Raw genomic sequence first — 19,477 nt, 5'->3', positions numbered from 1 at the left:
CCCCTTACCCTGGTGCCCTTAGTGATCCTCAATGTGCTTGGCCTTCCTAGCTCTACTACTGCGTCTTGGTGATTCCCCAGGATGCATATCTGAGGTGGAGGCAGCCAGCTGCTTACCTTGTCCCGTGGCCCTCGATGCCCCGGCGGGCTTCCTCTTGGGCCGGAGGGCCCTGGCTCACTTTATCGGCAGCGGATACACAGTCATGCTGCTCTGTCCCTTATGCTGCTTGCGAGATGTTGATGTCATTGACCTTCTTCCTGCACTGCTGGCCAGTCCTCTTGATCATACTGCTGGAACTAGTGGCTGCCGCCACCTCATTCCAGGCCTGCCTTGTGACTGACCCTCCGGGACTCCCAGGGGAACAGGACATCCCTCCTGGCCTCCACTACACCCATGAGCCTCCCCAGGTCAGTGTCCCCAAATCTTCAGGCCGGTCTTCTTGGTGCCATAATTGCAAGCTGGCTGGGGTTGGCTAAGAATGTGCAGTTTAAGTGCTGCTCGACCTTACTAGCCAGCGGGCTGGCGAGCACTGTCCCGACGCTGGCGAGGCATTATTTGTGCCAAGAAGTCCGTGAGGCCTTGTTAAGTGGACCAATTAATGTTGAATTGCATTGTCGGTTTCACTGGGTCAAGCGCCAGGAAATCCGCGGCAATTCCCGCTCGCTACAACATTTGGAACTTTTCCCGGAGAATTGCGCCCTACATTACAATATTTACAACCACCCGGTCCAACTTTCATATACAAAAATAAAAAATCCCACTAGCCCCCTTCAACCAGTTCCAGTTCTTGGTGAAGACCTCAGCTTGCTCCGGGGTGTCAAAATAGTGATCCTTCGAGTCCCATAATTACTCTCAGCCTTGTTGGATACATCAGCACTGTACAGTACTTCTGTCACCTTATTAAAGGTTGCTTTCCTCTTCGCCAGCTTGGTACCAATGCCCTGATAGATGCACACTGTATGCCGATCCCAATCAATGTGCCAATTTTTCTTGGCCTACTCCAAGGCCCGCCCCTTCCTCTGGTAATGGTGAAATCGGATGATTACCGCCTACAGCGGCTCGTTTGGCCGTGGCTTCTGCTGCAGAGCCTGATGTGCTCTTTCCAATTCCAGAGGAGAGAACACTTCACCTCCTCCCACCAATCAAGAACATTACTGAAAATGACTCAGTTGGCCTTGGACTCTCCACTCCCTCTGGCTAATCCACCATTCTGAGATTCAGGCGCCTCGACTTGCTCTCCAGATCTTCAACTTTGACCTTCAGGCCCTTATTCCTGTCCACCATGAGCAGCATTTCAGCTTCCAATGAGGCAAGCTTATTTTCGTTCCTCGACAGGACTTCCACCATGCCCTTCAGGGTTTCCCCTTGCTCCTTCACAGCTGTGATCGTCTTGTCCAGCTGCTCTGTCAGGCCCAACAGCTCCTCGATGGTAACTTTGACCAACTCTTTAATCTCCTCTTGTCGCTCAAATTGCCCATCCATCTGCCTTCCAGACTTCTCCAACTCCTACATCATCACCCGCTCCCATCATCTCTAACATCAGTCACCTCAATCACCTTTTCACCCCAGATTCCTTTGTCGGGCTACCAGCCAGGGGTTTCTTTCCCATGGTCTTTTTCGCTGAGGCTTCTGACATGCCTCTGTCGCCTTTCCATTCTCCACACCAGAATACTGGATTAGATCTCAAACTCTCCCAAAAAAACAGGCAAAGGAGATCAAAATAGTGGATACCTGGCAGGCGCTATCTTTCGTGCGACCTACTCTCACATGCCATCATCAGAAGTCGACAATACCACTATGCCCCCCAAGTTAACCAATTGGTTAGTTAAACTATCTTTTTATCTCCAGGATTGAAATTTAATTCCAACTAGGATGACGGAAAATTTCCTTTCTCTATTGATTGTAAGGTTCCTACTTATAGGAAATAAGTATTAACGAATGAATCCCAAATGTAGTTTTATTATGCAGCCAAGATTCTAGGTTGAATTTGATGGCTGTGGCCCTTCCACCAGCTGGAGAGTTGATGGTAACCCCGCAGGAGTCATTCCCAGATGTTCTGATGCAAATAAAAATCAGTCAGACAAATAAAAGTCAATCAGATACCTATTTTGTCAGAGTTGGTATTCCTAGGTCTGGATTCGTAGGGCTGGTTTAGCTCACTGGGCTAAATCGCTGGCTTTTAAAGCAGACCAAGCAGGCCAGCAGCACGGTTCGATTCCTGTAACAGCCTCCCCGAACAGGCGCCGGAATGTGGCGACTAGGAGCTTTTCACAGTAACTTCATTTGAAGCCTACTCGTGACAATAAGTGATTTTCATTTTTCATTTCATTAGGTCCTGCAGGATGGAGATCTCGCCTCCAAGAGCTGCTAGCCAATTAGGGCCCAGGAGCGGCACAATGAACAGTGCCCATTGTCAGTACTGCAGGAAACCCAGTGATAAGATTATTAATTTATTGATTCATTTGGTGCCTTTAAGAATTGATTGAGTGCATAGCTAGAGAATGGAAATATTCAAAAGTCCATGACTGTGAAAAGATAGTCATTATTTCAGATAATGTTACAGAAATGTTTCATGTAATGAATAGACCATTGTATTCCAGTACATTTAGTAATGAAAATGTATCAAATCCAACGGAAAATCCATGGTGTTCCACGACGGGAGAATCAGCATGAATCCCTCACCGATTCCGGTGAGGGGCTAGTACCAGCGCTGCGTTGAACGCCCGCGGATCGCGTGGAGAACGGCCGGAGAATCGGCGAGTCCCGGGCCACGCATGCGCAGGGCTGACAAGCTGCAGGCGCGCATACCTACACCCCCACCGACCAGTCGTGCCGGGAAACATGGCGCCAGTCATGCTGAAATGAGTACCCACCCACCCCAACCCCACAGCCCACTCCCTACTACTTCCAACAGCCTTAGCAGAAGCCCCCTGGGCAGTGGCATGGATCTCAGCTGCGTGTGGTGGTGCTGGATACTGTCTGCAGCCGGCAGGCTCACAACCGCTGGGGCCACACGTGGCCCGTGCCATCGGGAACTCGGCCCACAAATAAATAAATAACCTTTATTGTCACAAGTAGGTTTACATTAACACTGCAATTAAGTTACTGTGAAAAGCCCCTAGTCGACACAGTCCGGTGCCTGTTCGGGTACACAGAGGGAGAATTCCGAATTCTCAGCTGGTACGGGAATTGAACCCGCGCTGCTGGCCTTGTTCTGCATCACAAACGAGCCTTGCTGGTTTTCCATCGGAGGTGGGCCATCTGATGATGCGCCAATGGTGCTGCAGCTGTGCGCGCGCCGATGACACCGATTTGCAAGGAGCAGAACATCGTGAACAATGGTCAAACCGTTGCCTGCCCCGATTCCAGCGTCAGAAGCTATTCTCCGCTTGATCTCCGTTCCCGATTTCGGCATTGAGCTACGGAGAATCCTGCCCCTTAACTTTGTATGGTGGCTGGCGCACGTAGACACTGAATTAATTTGACGGACATTAGTAAATCCTAAGTAATGAGCAATGATTGATTAATAAATCATTTTTGAAGTGACAGACATTTATTTGAATAAATCAGGAGATCTCAGCTAAGAATTAGAAGCCAATGAGAGTGAATGAGGGATTAGACCATCAACAAGAACTTCCTTAAGAGTAAGACCTCGTGGTTAAGGTTTTGTTCTAAATTTATGCTTTCATGAATTCTGAACCATCTATTTACTTTCTTTGTTTGAAGTAATTTTCTTTATACTTTTCTTATGCTTTTTGTTTAAAGCTTTTGGCTATGCTCTGACTAGTTTATGTATTATTTTGATCAATGTTTTTGATTCAGTTGTTATGCAAGTGAATCAAGGTGAATGATTAGCAAATAAAGTTGTATTTTAGACACCTCCAATCAAAGGGACTTTTGACTCTTATTAGAAGAGAGAATAAGAGATCTTGGGCAGCAGGGTCGGAGAATCGCCTGGGGCCGCCGGAAATCCACCCCCGCAGTTGCAGAGATTCTCCTCCATCGGGAATTGGCGGGGGCGGGAATCACGCCCCGCCGATCGGCGTGACGTCCGCACCGATCGGCGAGGCCCCTGCGGCGATTCTCCGGCCCGCGATGGGCCGACGTCCTGCCGCTGGGAGGCCTCTCCCGTCGACGAGGTTTGAACCACCTCTGGTGGTGGCGGGATCAGCGACGCGACCGGGCCCCCGGGGTCCTGGGGGGGGGCGCGGGGGGTGCCCCCACGGTGGCCAGGCCCGCGATCGGGGCCCCCCAATCAGCGGGCGGGCCAGTGCCTTGGGGACACTCTTTCCCCTCCGCGCCGCCACGGCCTCCGCCATGGCGGAAGCGGAAGAGAATCCCCCAGCGCGCATGCGTTGGTAGTGACGTCAGCGCGTCACCACCGGCGCATGCGCGAACCGGCAAAGGCCAGGCAGCGGGCCTGAAAGGCCGCTGGTGCCGGTTTTAGCGCCAGTCGGCGTGGTGCCAACCGCTCCAAAGCGGGCCTAGCCCCCAAAGGTGCGGAGAATTCCACACCTTTGGGGAGGCCCGACGCCGGAGTGGTTGGCGACACTCCCATACGCTGGGACCCCCCGTCCCGCCGGGTAGGGGAGAATGCAGCCCCTTATATCCAGAATGAGGAGCAGCTAGAGATGCCCAGAACACAGGTAAAAGTAGTCAGTTTAAAGGCCGGGATGGGAGGTGGACTTTAAGGGAAGAGGGGCATCCCATGGAGGCGATTCTTGCTGGGGAGGCATTCCCTCCCAAGTCTGCTGTCAGGCCCATCAGGGTATTTAGCTAGCAGCTTGGCCACATGGTGTAGCTACCCCATCACTGAAATTCTACCAATGGCAGGGAAAAGTGGCTCTTAAGTCGCCAATTAAGGGCCTCAATTGGCCTCTGGGCATGAAGGCTATTCTCGACCCTTCCCACCCCAGAGCTAATTGGGGGAAAGTCTGGAAGGCAACAGACTCTCCATCCCAAGCCTTCCTGCCCGATTAACTGGCATGTCCCTCAACCTCCCAGCCCACTTCGAAGGAGAGCATTATGTTCTGTCCAATATATCTGATCTCTGATGTACTCGATGTAGACTGACATTTGAGCACAGTAGTGGTTATTAAAGGATCATCTACCATGCATAAGACAATTTCTAATAGAAATATTGCAAACAAAAAAAGCATTAATTTAAATGTGTGGTACAAACAGAATAATATCTCCTGCTGACTGCAAAGGTTTAGTGAGTGGCTGACCAACATGGATGAAGAAGGGGTCTGACAGACCCTCTGGATTAGAGGTGAAAATCAGTCAGAATTTCCACTTTGTTCATTAGTCAGTACCTCTGCTGCAAGTGAGCAAGGATCCCCGAGGTTGATTGTGATGGTTCCTGTGACTAAATTGCTTGCCAACATGTATCATTATGGGTCCCAAAGAATCCTTACTCTAATGAGGAGCAAATGTCCAGGGGAGAAGTGAAGTGAAAAAGATAGGCAAGAGGAAAACGTTGGGGGGAGGGAAGGCGGAAATGAATTAACTGATTAAATAAATTGGCAAATATTCTCAATTGTCATTTGGGAATTATTCAGTCTGCTTACTGAAAAATACACAATAACATGTTCAGTAAGAAAGAAAATAATTTGCATTTCTATCACACCTTTCGGATCCTCAGTACAACCCAAAGCACTTGTAGCCAGTGAAGCACGTTTGAAGTATAGTCACTGCTGTATTATAGACAAATTCATCAGCAAGGTTTCATAAACAGCAATAACCTAGATGGAAAAGATAATCTGTTTTGGTGGTGGTTACGTGCTGAATGTTGATCAAGAAACAGTGGAAACTCCCTGTTCTTTCTCTAACACTGCCAAGGGATCTATTAGAGCCACCTGTGCAGGCAAATATGGTCCCAGTTTGACATTTCATCCAAAAGACGACAGCACTCAATAGTGCAGTACTTCCTTGGAGATATGCCGAAAAGTCAGCTGACATTATGTACTTAGCTCTCCAGAGGATGGCTTAAACCCAGTGTTTTGATTCAAAGGTAGGAGAGCTACTTCTGAGCCAAGGATGAGACTTGATATGACATTGTAAATTACACATTTTCTCTTTTAACATTAGGCATTTAAATAACCCATTATTTCATCCAATTATTTTTCCACCACTTACCACATAGCCAAGTGCTTTGATGACATCAAGTTTACACATTGGACAAGTTCGGTGCTCAAGAAGCCACGGATCAATACATATTCTGTGGAAAACATGCCTAAAGAACAGGTAAAAATCATAAACAGATTGTTGTATATACATGAACTGATTTCGAATCACAGCTAGCCAGCCATTTCTTGCTGGTCATGCACTCCACAAATTAGATCATAAGTATTGTGTCGATTCAATTCTCAATCAATTTATAAGAGGCAAAGAATATCTGAACATCTATTTAAGAATGCATAACTTCTATTGCAACAGTGTTGGTGAAATGAAAAATGAAAAATGAAAATCGCTTATTGTCACGAGTAGGCTTCAATTAAGTTACTGTGAAAAGCCCCAGGTCGCCACATTCCGGCGCCTGTCCAGGGAGGCATCGAACCGTGCTGCTGGCCTGCTTGGTCTGCTTTAAAAGCCCGCAATTTAGCCCAGTGAGCTAAACCAGCCCCTACAGATACTTACATTGATTAGTAATGCACAATAAGTTCATTTATGATCTTAGTTTAGACTCATTCATAGAAAAGTACAGAAATCAGATTTGGAAATATGTTAATCACCTGAGGAAACAGCAGCACAATTCGAGCATTCTCCTACTTTCTATTCTTCAAATAGGTATTCAGCTAAAATGTGACACACGATACCTTTTCTAAAATCAAATTGTGAATCATTTAGAGTATTAGTGAGAATTCCATACTTGCTGGGTGAGACATCAAAGGGTTCCAACACATCAGAGGGAAGGCTGAACTACAATGTGACATGCTGAAAGCCAGGTTAATGATTTTCAAAGCTATGGAGGGAAGACATATTGCATGCCCCCCCATCCCTGGAAGATGCCCAACCTGCGAGTCTCCAGCCCAGCCCAAATGGGACGATCCCCAACTCCATCCTGCCCTGAAGGACCCCCCCCCTTCAGAACCTGGAGGTGAGTGCAAAGAGGGTACTCACCCCCTGCTCCTCCCTTGGAGTCTCCAGCACCTAGTCCCCACTTCTTAGGACCCGTGCCCATGCACACTAGTTGCCTTCTCCGCGCTGGCCCCAACGCAACATGGCATAGAGCTACAGGGGCAGGCGCGGAGTAAAAGGGGCTCCCACCAGGAGAAGCTGGCACGCCGATCGGTGGGCCCCGATTGAGGGCCAGGCCACAGTGGAGGACCCCCCCCCCCCCCGCCCCCGTGGTCGGACCCAGCCACCCCCCCCACCAGGCCGCCCTCCGCAGGGTGGACGGCAAGGTCCCGCCGGGCAGGACCACATGTGAATGGCGCCGGCGGGATTCGGCCTATCTTGGCGGCCACTGGGCCCATCCTGCACGGAGAATCGCCGGGGGGGGCCTCGTGAATCGTGCCCCCCCCCCCCGGCGATTCTCCAATCCGGCCCGGGGTCAGAGAATCCCGCCCAAGGTTTTTGGGATTCGGGATTGTCCTATGAGGAAAGATAGAGTATAGTAAACCGATATTCCTTGGAGTTTAGAAGAACAATAGGTAGCCTAATTAAAATATATAAAATTCTTCAGGGGTTCGACAGGGTAGATACTGAGAATCTGGAATATTGGGGAATAAGAGCCAGGATTTTCCGAAAACGTGGCTAAGTGTTGACGCCGGCGTAAACACTGAAGCAATGTAATGCTTAAATAAAGTTAATTTGGATCAATTTCTACACTTCAAAGCGGTACCATTAAATCCAGGCCGGCTTTGCATTTGTTTTGTGCAAAGTCAGATAACAGACCCAATACCAAATTATAAATATTACACCCCTAAAACCCAGCCCTCACCATCTATATTCATTTAATCTTACCTTCATTCACTAAACTGATTCCTCTATAGAATAACAATTGCTATCTTTTGCCCAACACTAGTTGTTGACATTTCCAGATACAAAATCAGATGAAAATGCATCCAAAAAAGAGACATCGCTCCCACAATGAAATTGTGATTCACTTGATGAAGGAGCTATGCTCCGAAAGCTAGTGATTTGAAACAAATCTGTTGGACTTGGTGTTGTAAGACTTCTTACTGTGCCCACCCCAGTACAACACCAGCATCTCCACATCTCAATGAAATTGGAATGTAGTACCAGATATGAATAAGATAAGATCTTGCATTACTCCACAATCTTTCCAGGTTTGCTTATCTATATGTCTCTCTTCTTCTTTCTTCTCTCACCTCTCCTTTCCCCTCAAATAAAATATTCTACGCATGACCCAATTAAAGTAAAATAGCAAATTGCAAGATAGTCACTGAGTTCCACACTCAAGTTTCATCACCTGGATGGAAATCCATTGCTCTACAATCTTCAAGATTGTTTTGTTTTTGAAAGTTTTTATTCCAAATTTTCAGCACTTTTACAATTTACAACAGTAAAAAAATTGGCCAACACATTAAACCCCCCACCCACCTATACCTCCCTCCCCCTCCCACAACAGTCAATGGTAACCAACTCTCCAAATGCAAAATGAACAATCCCCAACTGTTATAGAACCCATCATCGCCTGCCCGTCATCCGCCACCTCCCCCCCACACCCCAGAACAAATTTCACCTTCTCCAGGGCTAAAAGCCCCAGCAGGTTCCCCACCATGCCAACTTCCACCCAACAAGACTCACCTACGAGCAATCAGCGAGGAGAAGGCTACTACATCTTATCCCGCACCCGTCTGCACCACTGGCCAATCCGACACCCCAAATATGGCTTCCAGGGAACTGGGTTCCACATCAACATGCAAAACCCCCGAAATGGTGCTGAAAACCACCCTCCAAAACCTTTCCAGCCTTTCGGCCGCTCACACCGCAACCTAAAATGCTGCCAAAAGCCTCCAAATCTTCAGCGTGGCCACCACCACTGGACTCACCGAATACTTCCCTGGGCCAATCAGGAGCGGTGTCGTTGCCAGCGCCCACAACCCTGACATGAGCCCGGCTCCATACTTACCCACAAAGCCCCTACCTCCCTACTCCATTCCTGAATCTTCTCTGCATTTGCAGCCCAATAACAGTACATCAGAAACACCCCCCCCCAATCATTACCCACAAAGCCCCCACCTCCCTACTCCATTCTTGAATCTTCTCTGCATTTGCAGCCCAATAATAGTACATCAGATTCCAGAGGCCCTACCACCCCCCACCCCCCAAGTGCTATCCCTTCTGCAGTATCACCTTCCTTATCCTGAAGACTTTTAAAGTCTGATTTTTCCACCCAATTTTTTGCCAAGGTCGCTTGTGTGAGTTCCATGCTGATTTCCATTTCTTCTTGTGGAAGCATCCTTCTCTCACCAAGATAAGGGCTCACTTTCTTATGTAGAATAATCAAGTTGATCATTGCAATGCTAAGTTCCAACTTCAAATTTTTGTTGTCGCAAAAAGAGAGTCCATAAAATATTCTGAAACTCCTTTTCACTTTATTAGAGGTATTTTGTTTCTGTTTTTATCTTATAAATTAAGATTATACAGATATATCACTTCAGGTTGAAATATTGAAACCAATATATTGCATATTACATTAAAAGGTGCATACTTGCATGGAAGAATTCGCACAACATCTCGGGATCTATACACTTCAATGCACACAGCACAACCATCAATGTCCAAATCTACTTCCTGATAAGAGTAAAAGTGTGAAGTTAGATATTGTATACAAAACTTCTTTGGAAATCATTTTTGATATAGAGATGAGTTATTTTCTACAGTTGAGAGTGTAAACATCAGCTCCTTTTAAAAGACCAAAAGGTTTATGTTTTTAAAAGGATTAAGATTTTTTTTACACTACTGAAGAAATATATCTGAGACATAAGTGTGTTTTTTTGGATTTGAGCTGTAGATAGTCCAATTTTGGATAGCATTTGTCTTATTTTCCCCATATTGTCTATTTTAAGGTTCACATTAGCATAATTGGAGAACTTTATGGTCGTTTCATGGGAAATCACCTAAATAGTTAAATAGTTGTACTAGACAGATAGGGCAGCCATTTGGAGTAACTGTCGCATCTCAGCACTTCTCTGCTAGAGAAGATACTGGGATAAAAGTTAGTATGCATTCTGCTGGGTTTTTTTGGTGACTTAGGGGCACAATACTGATAAAGTTAGCAACAGAAAGGCACACAACCAATCAGAAGTTTCTGGGTCAGCATTAAATTGGTCAGTGCTTGTGTGTTTACCTAAAACACTATTAGGCCTCTGTGCGTCGCTTGACGAAGGAGCCCTCTAATGCCCTTTATAACGAGCACCCAAAACTACAAATATAGTGGCCTCATTCACGTTTTGCATGAATTTTCCATTATTTCCTTCTTCCTATTTATAAAGTTCAAAAAGCTGTTGGTCTTTTTTAGGATTGCATTTATCAGCTCTGTACTTTCAGTGAATTTTGTATTTGAACCCCAGGTCTTTATGTTCATTCAAACTGTTCAGAGTTTTACATGAATATCAGCTCTTACTATTTGTTCCTCCTCCCAAAATATTTGACATCGCCACAACTGCAGGACAGGTAGACAACCAGTGAAGCCAAAGAACAAAACGGGGAAGCAATGCGAGAGAGGCCGGAGTCTTAAGATTGGTTTTAAAGCAGTTGAAATGTTTGTACTCCGGTGCCAGAGAGAAGACCTAATTCCTCAGAGAGAGCATTCAATTCCAAATATCAGATTTGGTCAAGTGTTAGTGCTCCTGCCTCTAAATCACAAAGTCATAGATTTGAGTCTTAATTCAGGACTTGACTATATAATCTTAGCCATATAATATTGGCTGACACTTCAGTGTGGTTCTGTGAACAAGTCTGACTGTCAAGGAATGCCATCTTTCAGAAGAGACATTAAACAGCCATCCCAGATGGATGTAAAAAAAAATCCAATGATATTATTTGGAAAAGAAAAGGGATGTGGGGGCAGGTTTTCCAGATACCCAGACAAATATTTATTTCTTAATCAACACCACCAAAAGCTGATAATCTGATCATTTGTATTATTGCTGGTGGGGGGTGCTTACTGTGGGAAAGCTGCCTGCTGCGTTTTCCGACATTACAATGGCTATAAAGGGTGTTGAGGTTGAGAAAGGCTGTCTGAATCCAATTACTTTCTTTATATTGGTCATTTAAACATACCATGGGCGTCACAAAGTGGGACAAGGGTTTATGTCTCTAACTCCTTCCCCACATCTTATCCATCCCACAATGGAAACTGCTGACTGAAAGTCATACACCATCGCAAAGCAACGGAGTGGTGGGAGGCAGCTTTTCGACCATCTACCATCACACAGCAGTGGGGCGGGGGTTAGGGGTGGGTTTTCAGAGGAGGTAATCAGGCCATTCTCATATATCTATCTGCTGCGAATTAGTCTGTATAGGCAGAAGAGGGGGGGGGGGGGGGGGGGGGGGGGGGGTGCATCTGCCCATAATATGTGCTGCAGGTACTGCATGAAAACAAGAAAATACACAAAATGTCTAAAAAGGAATTGAAATAAAATTCATAATGCCACTGGAAATCTTACTTTCTGAAAAATAACCTGATTATGCCCTTCATGTGGATAGAAGGCAATTTTTTTTAGGAGACCGGCACTGCCGGCAGGACCTCACTCTGTCCGTTGTTAAAAAGTTGAAATCAAAATCCTGTCACCAGACAAAGACTTCAATAATAAGCTCTTACCCTATCTCCATGCCTGACAGTATGCAGCTGCAGTTTACTGATCGCCTTCTTGGCTTCTTTCCTGTTATTCTTGTTTTTCTTGTTCTGATAATAGATGAAAAAAATAATTATATTAAAAATGAGGATGTAATATCTTTGAAGCTAATCTCGAGTCTAATTCTGAACTGGTAGAGCCTGTTCCAAACCCCAGCAATGCAGGCCGCGTTGTTTTGCACTTGGTGTAAACATTGATCGATACTGTACTTGCTTTAAGGAAGTAAAATGGATGTACAACCACCCCGAATGGTGAGCACACATTCCACACTGAAATTGCACCACTCTCTGTTCTGTTAACAGCCATAACTGAAACAGCTTTAGGCCCAATGCAAAGCTGTGCACTTCTCAAAATCCAGCTGTCCAGACCATAGCCAGCAATAGCCCAGCTATATCAGGATAGCCAAACCCAAAGGCAGCACAGTGGCGCAGTGGTTAGCACAGCTGCCTCACGGCGCTGAGGTCCCAGGTTTGATCCCGGCTCTGGGTCACTGTCCATGCGGAGTTTGCACATTCTCCCCATGTTTGCGTGGGTTTTGCCCCATACCTCTCCACCCCCCCCCCCCCCCCCCACCCCCCCCAAAAAAAATGTGCAGGGTAGGTGGATTGGCCACGCTAAATTGCCCCTTATTTGGAAAAAATGAATTGGACACTCTAAATTTTTTTTTAAAGGATAGCCAAATCCACATGCAATCCAATTTGGGCCAGTTAAAGAAACCACTGGCGGCCACCATCGAAAGAAAATTACCTGAACGTGGAGCTGAGAGGAGCAAGAGCTACCTCAGGGCTGCTGTCAACAACACAAAGGATTGAAATTTAAATGGGCTTTGTCTGGAGGTAAGCAGCTGGTCTCCACAGCTCAAAGATTTAAGCAAAGTGAGGTCCACCCATTTCACCCCCTCCTTCTCAATTCCCTAATGTTAATTAGTGAAACTTCCCTTGGTTGAAAAATAAGCCTATTTTGGATTTTTTTAATCATTCAAGGGGTGAAGGTGTTGCTGACCAGACCAGCATTTATTGCCAATCTCTAATTGTCCTTGAGAAGGTGGCAAACTGCCCTCTTGAACTGCTGCAGCCCATGAATGGAATATCCACGGTGTTGTTGCTGTGGCACAGACAACAATTGTCTCATTCAAGTGGCCGCACTCCACACGCAAGCCTAGAAACAAGCATCATCAGGCCAGTTTCACTCGGAAATTGTATAGCTCGCAGCCTCCGGTGGGGGATCAGGGTATGAGCCGGATTTTTGGATGGGCTGGAGTTCCTGAGGGTGGCGAGGGCAGAGGTGCAGGGATTGGGGACCCCAATCGGGCTGAGGGAGGTAATGGATCGTGTGGGGTTTATGCAGACGGGGAAGGCTCCGGGTCCGGACGGGATCCCAGCCCAGTTCTAAGACATTTGTGTCGGAGCTGGGGCCCCTGTTAGCCTAGATGTATAGAACAGTACAGCACAGAACAGGCCCTTCGGCCCTCGATGTTGTGCCGAGCAATGATCACCCTACGTAAACCCACGTAACCCGTATACCCGTAACCCAACAATCCCCCCATTAACCTTACACTACGGGCAATTTAGCATGGCCAATCCACCTAACCCGCACATCTTTGGACTGTGGGAGGAAACCGGAGCACCCGGAGGAAACCCACGCACACACAGGGAGGACGTGCAGACTCCACACAGACAGTGACCCAGCCGGGAATCGAACCTGGGACCCTGGAGCTGTGAAGCATTGATGCTAACCACCATGCCTCCGTGAGGCCCAATGAGCCTTCACTGATTCTTCTGTTAAATAATCGTGGGGATCTCTGACCTCCATGTCTTAAGTTTGGTTTGCTTGCCTCTCAAGTAGAAAACTGAGAGTTCAAGTTGAAGGGTTGCCAATCATCTCAAACTGGGTTTGCTTCAGCAGATTGAGATTTGTCAGCAAGTGAATGAATTACCATCCATATGTAAAGATATCTATGGAGGAACCTTAGCAAAATATGGCAAAGTGTTGATTCCGGTGTGAAAACTGGTGCAAATTCCGGTGGGAAATCTCACAGAATATTGAAACTCTTTAACAAATTGTTTTTTTACCATGTGAATCACGCCATGCTTGTGATGGCCTCCCGCTGATTCACTCGGCTGAGGGCAACTTAAACACTGCAATCAACGCGGAGCTCCATATACCAGCCTCCCCGGACAGGCGCCAGAATGTGGCGACTAGGGGCTTTTCACAGTAACTTCATTGAAGCCTACTCGTGACAATAAGCGATTTTCATTTCATTTCATTTCAAATACCTTCCCAGCACTTGTTCCAGAACCATTCGAGAAGATGGCTGTCAGGAAGCCAGCACCATGTTTCTCAGAGGGAGCCTAGACCAGATTCCTGGATGGTGTGCAGCAGAGACAGAATGTCCTCTATCCACAGTCATGCAGACATCCTACCTGCAAGGTGATCACCCCAGCTTGGGAGGCAGTGGCAGCCCTAGTCAGTGCCAGCTCACTGCAGAAGAGGACTGGCAGCAATGCCACAAAAGGATGAACAACCTTCTTTGCGCTGCTGAGGTAAGTCCATAGAATCCCTATGGTGCAGACAGAGGCCATTCAGCCCATCAAGTCTGCACCTACCCTCCAAAGGAGCACTCCACTGAAGTTCACTCAATTGCTCACTCCACCTATCCCTGTAACCAATCTACACATCCCTGGACACAAGGGACAATTTAACATGGCCAATTCACCTAACCTGCACACTTTTGGATTGTGGGAGAAAACCAGAGCACCCGGAGGAAACCCACACAACGGGCAGAGTGTGCAAACTCCACCCACAGTCACCTGAGGCAGGAATTGAACTTGGGTCCCAGGTGCTGTGTGGCAGCAGTGCTAACCACTGTGCCACGTCCAGTCTCTTGCTGCACCCCCTCAAGATTCCTCTCGCACCTCCAAGGTATTTTCTTACCCAGCTACCTTCTGGGTTGCCAACACCTGTCACGAGGCCCACTTCTCCACCACATCCCACCCTTCCCCCCCCCCCCCCCCCCCCCCACACCGATCCCCATGGTCACCCCCAATATCTAATCTGTTCCTCCCATCCCCACTTCCACTCAAGTCCCACACATGCCACACCTCATCAACATCTGAACTGGCAGGACTCCCGCTACACTCTCCCCATCTGTCTCATAGCAGGATAAACTTGAGCATTAGAGGCGTGAGTGGGCACAGCCTGCTAGAGTCAGGGGTCAACTCAGATGCCTCACCCCTTGAAGGAAAGAGTCCTTGAGCTGATCGGGGGAACAGCAGGGCAGTGCCTGTGCAGAAGGCAACAAGGGGGCTGCAGACAAAAGTGAGAACCCTCAAAACGCACAGTCATTCTTCAAGCCTCACGCGAGTAAACATTGCCACTTGTCTCCTGCGATGCACTAATGTCATCTCCCTTCCACCTGGACCCCTGGACTTGAAGACATGATACGCTGTGCTCCATTGAATCTGATGCACCCAGCCTCCAAATCAAGATTACCAAAATATTTCTAAAGAAATCATATTCATTTTCCAATAGTGATCATATTACGTATATTATTTCACAAAACACCAACCAAATAAACTGCCACAAGAGTACTGCCATCCAGAGTGATGCTTTATTTGAAAAATATGAAACTGAAAGCCTCAAATGAATATTTCAGAAAATCTATCGTAATAAAGTACTTTCAGGGATTTATTTGTGGAAGGTAGGTGTGCGAGTCTAGAGAAGATGGAGGAGAAATTTCAACTCCCGAGAGCAAATGCACTCAGGCATTTGCAGGTGAGGAACTTTATTTGTAATGAGTTGTCCTCGTTCCCCCAGTTGACGAGACCCACACTGATAGATAGGATGCTGTCACAGGATACGATGAGGCAAGGAAAGATATTGGATATATATGAATGTTTGCCGGAGATGGTGAGAGGGATGCGGGAATTACAGCTGGGCCTAGGGCTAGAGGGAGGGGTGTGGAGTGAGATCCTGCAACGAGAGTGAACTTTATCTCCTCTTGCGCTCGATTGAGTCTGATACAATTGGAAGTGGTACATAGAGTGCACTTAACTAAGACACGTATGAGTGGGTTCTTCCCTGAGGTGCAAAACACTGTATACGTTGTTCAGGGGGCCTGCCCCAAGTTAGATGGGTACTGCGTCTCGTTTTTTGAGATCATGTCGGAGATCGTTAGGATCAAACTAGAGCCATGTCCGTTGGTGGTGATCTTTGGGGTGTCAGACTCCAAGTGTTCTTGGGGGGGGGGTGGGGGGTGGGGGAGGAATTTACACCTCTTTAACCTGTGATTATCCCTCTCCCTGGATCTGTAATGATTTGATTACATGTTCTCTTCCAGTCGGGGAACGCTTCAGCAGTCAAGGGCATTCAGCCTCTGATCTCCGGGTTAGCGTTCTCCAAGGCAGTCTTCAGGACACGCGACAACGCAGAATTGCCGAGCAAAAACTTATAGCTAAGTTCCGCACGCATGAGTGCGGCCTCAACAGGGATCTTGGATTCATGTCGCATTACATCCACCCCCCACCATCAGGCCTGGACTTGCAAAATCCTACCAACTGTTCGGGCTTGAGACAATTTACACCTCTTTAACCTGTGATTATCCCTCTCCCTGGATCTGTAATGATTTGATTACCTGCAAATGCCTGCATTCCAAGCATTGTCCAGCATCTCTGACTTTGTCTATATAAATGTTTCTGGAACATACCTAGCCATTCACCTGAGGAAGGAGCTGCGCTCCGAAAGCTCGTGTTTGAATCAAACCTGTTGGACTTTAACCTGGTGTTGTAAGACTTCTTACTGTGCTCACCCCAGTCCAACGCCAGCATCTCCACATCATTGTTAAATACCCTCACCAGCAACGGCCCCAGCACCCCAGAAAACCTCTTCTAAAATTCCACTGGGTACCTGTCTGGTCCCAGTGCCTTGCCCACCTGCATTTCCTCCAATCACTCCACTACGTCAACAAGCCCAAATCGGGGCTCCCAGACCCTCCACCAACCCTTCCTCCACCTTCGGAAACGCCAAACCCTCCAAAATTTGCCTCATCCCCTCCACCCCAGCTGGGTGCTCCGACTCGTACAGCCGACTATAAAGTTCCTTGAACACACCGTTCACCCCCGCTGTGTCCAAGATCGTGTTCCCCCCTCTATCCTTCACTCTTCCTATCTCCATAGCTGCCTCTCGTTTCCTGAGCTGGTGTGCTAACATCCTGCTGGCCTACTCCCCATGCTCATACACCGCCCTTCTCACCTTCCTCAACTGCCCCACCGCCTTCCCTGTGGGTGTCAGACCAAACTCCATTTGCAACGTCTGCCATTCCATCAACAGCCCCGCCTCCGGGTCCTCCGAGTACCTCCTGTCCCCCTGGAGAATCTCCCTAACCAGCCTGTCTATTTCCACCCGTTCCATTTTCTCCCTATGAGCCCATACCAAAATCAACTCCCCCCTAACTACTGCCTTCAGAGCCTTCCACACTGTTGCTGCTGAAACCTCCCGTGTAATTTATCTTCACATAGTTCTGGATGGCCTCCCTCACCTGCACCTCCTCATCCGCTAACAGTCCTACATCCAATCTCCAGTGCGGGCGCTGCCCCCCCCCCCCTCTCCTTGCTCACCCGTAAATCCACCTGGTGTGGGGCACGGTCTGACACTACAATCGCCGAGTACTCGGCGTCTGCCACCCCCGCCAGGAAAGCCCTATCCAAGACGAAAAAGTCGATCCAGGAGTCCACTTTCTGTACATGGGAGAAAGAAGAAAACTCCTCGATCTCGGTCATCCAAACCTCCATGGATCCACCCCTCCCATCTGTTCCATAAACCCCTTTAATTCCATCGCCACAGCTGGCACCCTCCCAGTCCTTGAACCCGACCGATCCAGCCTTGGATCTATAACCGTATTAAAGTTCCCCCCATGATCAGCCTATGCTTATCCAGGTCCGGAATCGTCCCCAACACCCGCCTCATAAATTCCGTGGGGTCGTCCCAGTTTGGTGCATAAGCATTCACTAATACCACCGGCATCCCCTCCAGCTTCCCACTCACCATAACGCACCTGCCCCCAGGTCTGCCACTATACTTCCCATTTCAAATGACACCCGCTTATTGATCAAAATCGCTACCCCCCTAGTTTTAGAGTCTAGTCCCGAATGAAATACTTGCCCCACCCACCCCTTTCTCAGCCTAGTATGATCCACCACCCTCAGGTGTGTCTCCTGTAGCATTGCCACATCCGCCTTTAAGCTCTGCAGATGTGTGAACACGCGAGCTCTATTGACTGGCATATCCCTTCTTAGGCCGGCCTCCATCCCGGGTCCCACGGGCTTCTTCAGGCCCGTCCCCAGGTGCCCACTGTCATCGACCCCCATTCTGTCGGCAAACGGCAGTCCATCCTCTGTCAGCAGATCAACACCCCCGTCCCTCCTCCCCCCTTAACAAAACAACAATCCAACCCCCTTCAGCAAACCTATCACCTGCTTGCCCCCCAGTGCGCTTCTGTGAGCTAGCCCGCCCAGCTAGCCTGGTAGCCCCCACCCATGGTGCCAAGCATCCTACCCCCCACTGATCTCCCTCCCCCCCCCCCCCCCCCCCCCCCCCCGCTCGAACATACATATGCAAACTTTACAATCCCCAACAAACACAAAGAAAAAAATTCCACCCACCATCCTCCATTAGGAACAAAGTTAACCCGCAAATAAAACTGAGCAACGGCCCCAAACTCAGTACAAAACAATACATACAGAACCAAAAGAAAAAAGAAGTTTAACAGCAGATCAAGAACACAACTACTTGCCCCAAGTTCAATGTCCTGCATCACCTGCCAGTCCCCTGTCCCTGACAAAGTTCATGGCCTCTTCTGGCGTACTGAAGTAAAGTTCCTGGCCCTCATAACTGACCCACAAACGTGCTGGGGACAGCATACCAAACTTCACCCTCTTCTTAAAGAAGATCGATTTCACTTTATTAAAACTCGCCCTTCTTTGGCCAGTTCCACACCCAGGTCCTGACAGACACGCAGCTCGTTGCCTTCCCGTAAACAGCTCCTCGTCTGCCTGGCCCACCTCAAGATCTGTTCCTTGTCTAGGAACTGGTTCATTCATACCACCATTGCCCTCGGCGTTTTGTTCCTCAGCAGCTTCCTCATAAGCACCCTGTGTGCTCTGTCCACCTCCAAGGGCCGAGCAAACACACCTTCCCCCAGCAGCTTCTCGAACATATGTGCCACATATGTACCTGCGACCAATCCCTCGCTGCCCTCCAGCAGACCAATGATCCTCAGGTTCTGCCTACGCAATCTGTTCTCCTGATCCTCCACTTTATCTTGCAGCCTCTTCTGGTGGTTCTTCCACCGCCATCACCGCCAGCTGATCGTAGTGCTCCGCCACAGCCTCTTCCACCTTCTGGATTGCCTGGACCTGGGTTTCCAATCTCTGCGCCACACGATCATACCCCGCCTTTATCGGATCCAGATATTCTTTTCTCTGCTGAGCAAATTTCTCATGGAGAAAGGCAACCAGTTGCTCCGTTGACCACCGGGCCAGCAGCATCAGTCCCTGAGCTTCTGCCATATTACCCTGTGTCGCCGGCTCCACTCCCAACTTCGACCAAAGTTCTCTTCCTTTCAGACCACTTCTAGTCCACAAATCCAT

The 19,477-nt window shown here is 48.2% G+C and overlaps 1 protein-coding gene across 1 annotated transcript in view; it reads right to left on the bottom strand.

The window, feature by feature from the left end:
• The window catches only part of LOC119977129 (E3 ubiquitin-protein ligase RNF149-like), a 69,491-nt gene that overhangs the window by 9,990 nt on the left and 40,024 nt on the right, over positions 1-19,477 (bottom strand). Inside the window, exons 5-7 of the mRNA XM_038817758.1 lie at positions 11,798-11,881; positions 9,683-9,765; positions 6,139-6,235 (exon numbers count right to left, since the gene is read on the bottom strand). Of these exons, the coding sequence (XP_038673686.1) occupies positions 6,139-6,235; positions 9,683-9,765; positions 11,798-11,881 (264 nt within the window). The remainder of the gene's footprint in view (positions 1-6,138; positions 6,236-9,682; positions 9,766-11,797; positions 11,882-19,477) is intronic.

Source organism: Scyliorhinus canicula, chromosome 14 (assembly GCF_902713615.1).
Source record: "Scyliorhinus canicula chromosome 14, sScyCan1.1, whole genome shotgun sequence".
In the NCBI taxonomy this organism is placed as follows: domain Eukaryota; kingdom Metazoa; phylum Chordata; class Chondrichthyes; order Carcharhiniformes; family Scyliorhinidae; genus Scyliorhinus; species Scyliorhinus canicula.
This window is presented reverse-complemented; position numbering and strand designations above follow the sequence as displayed.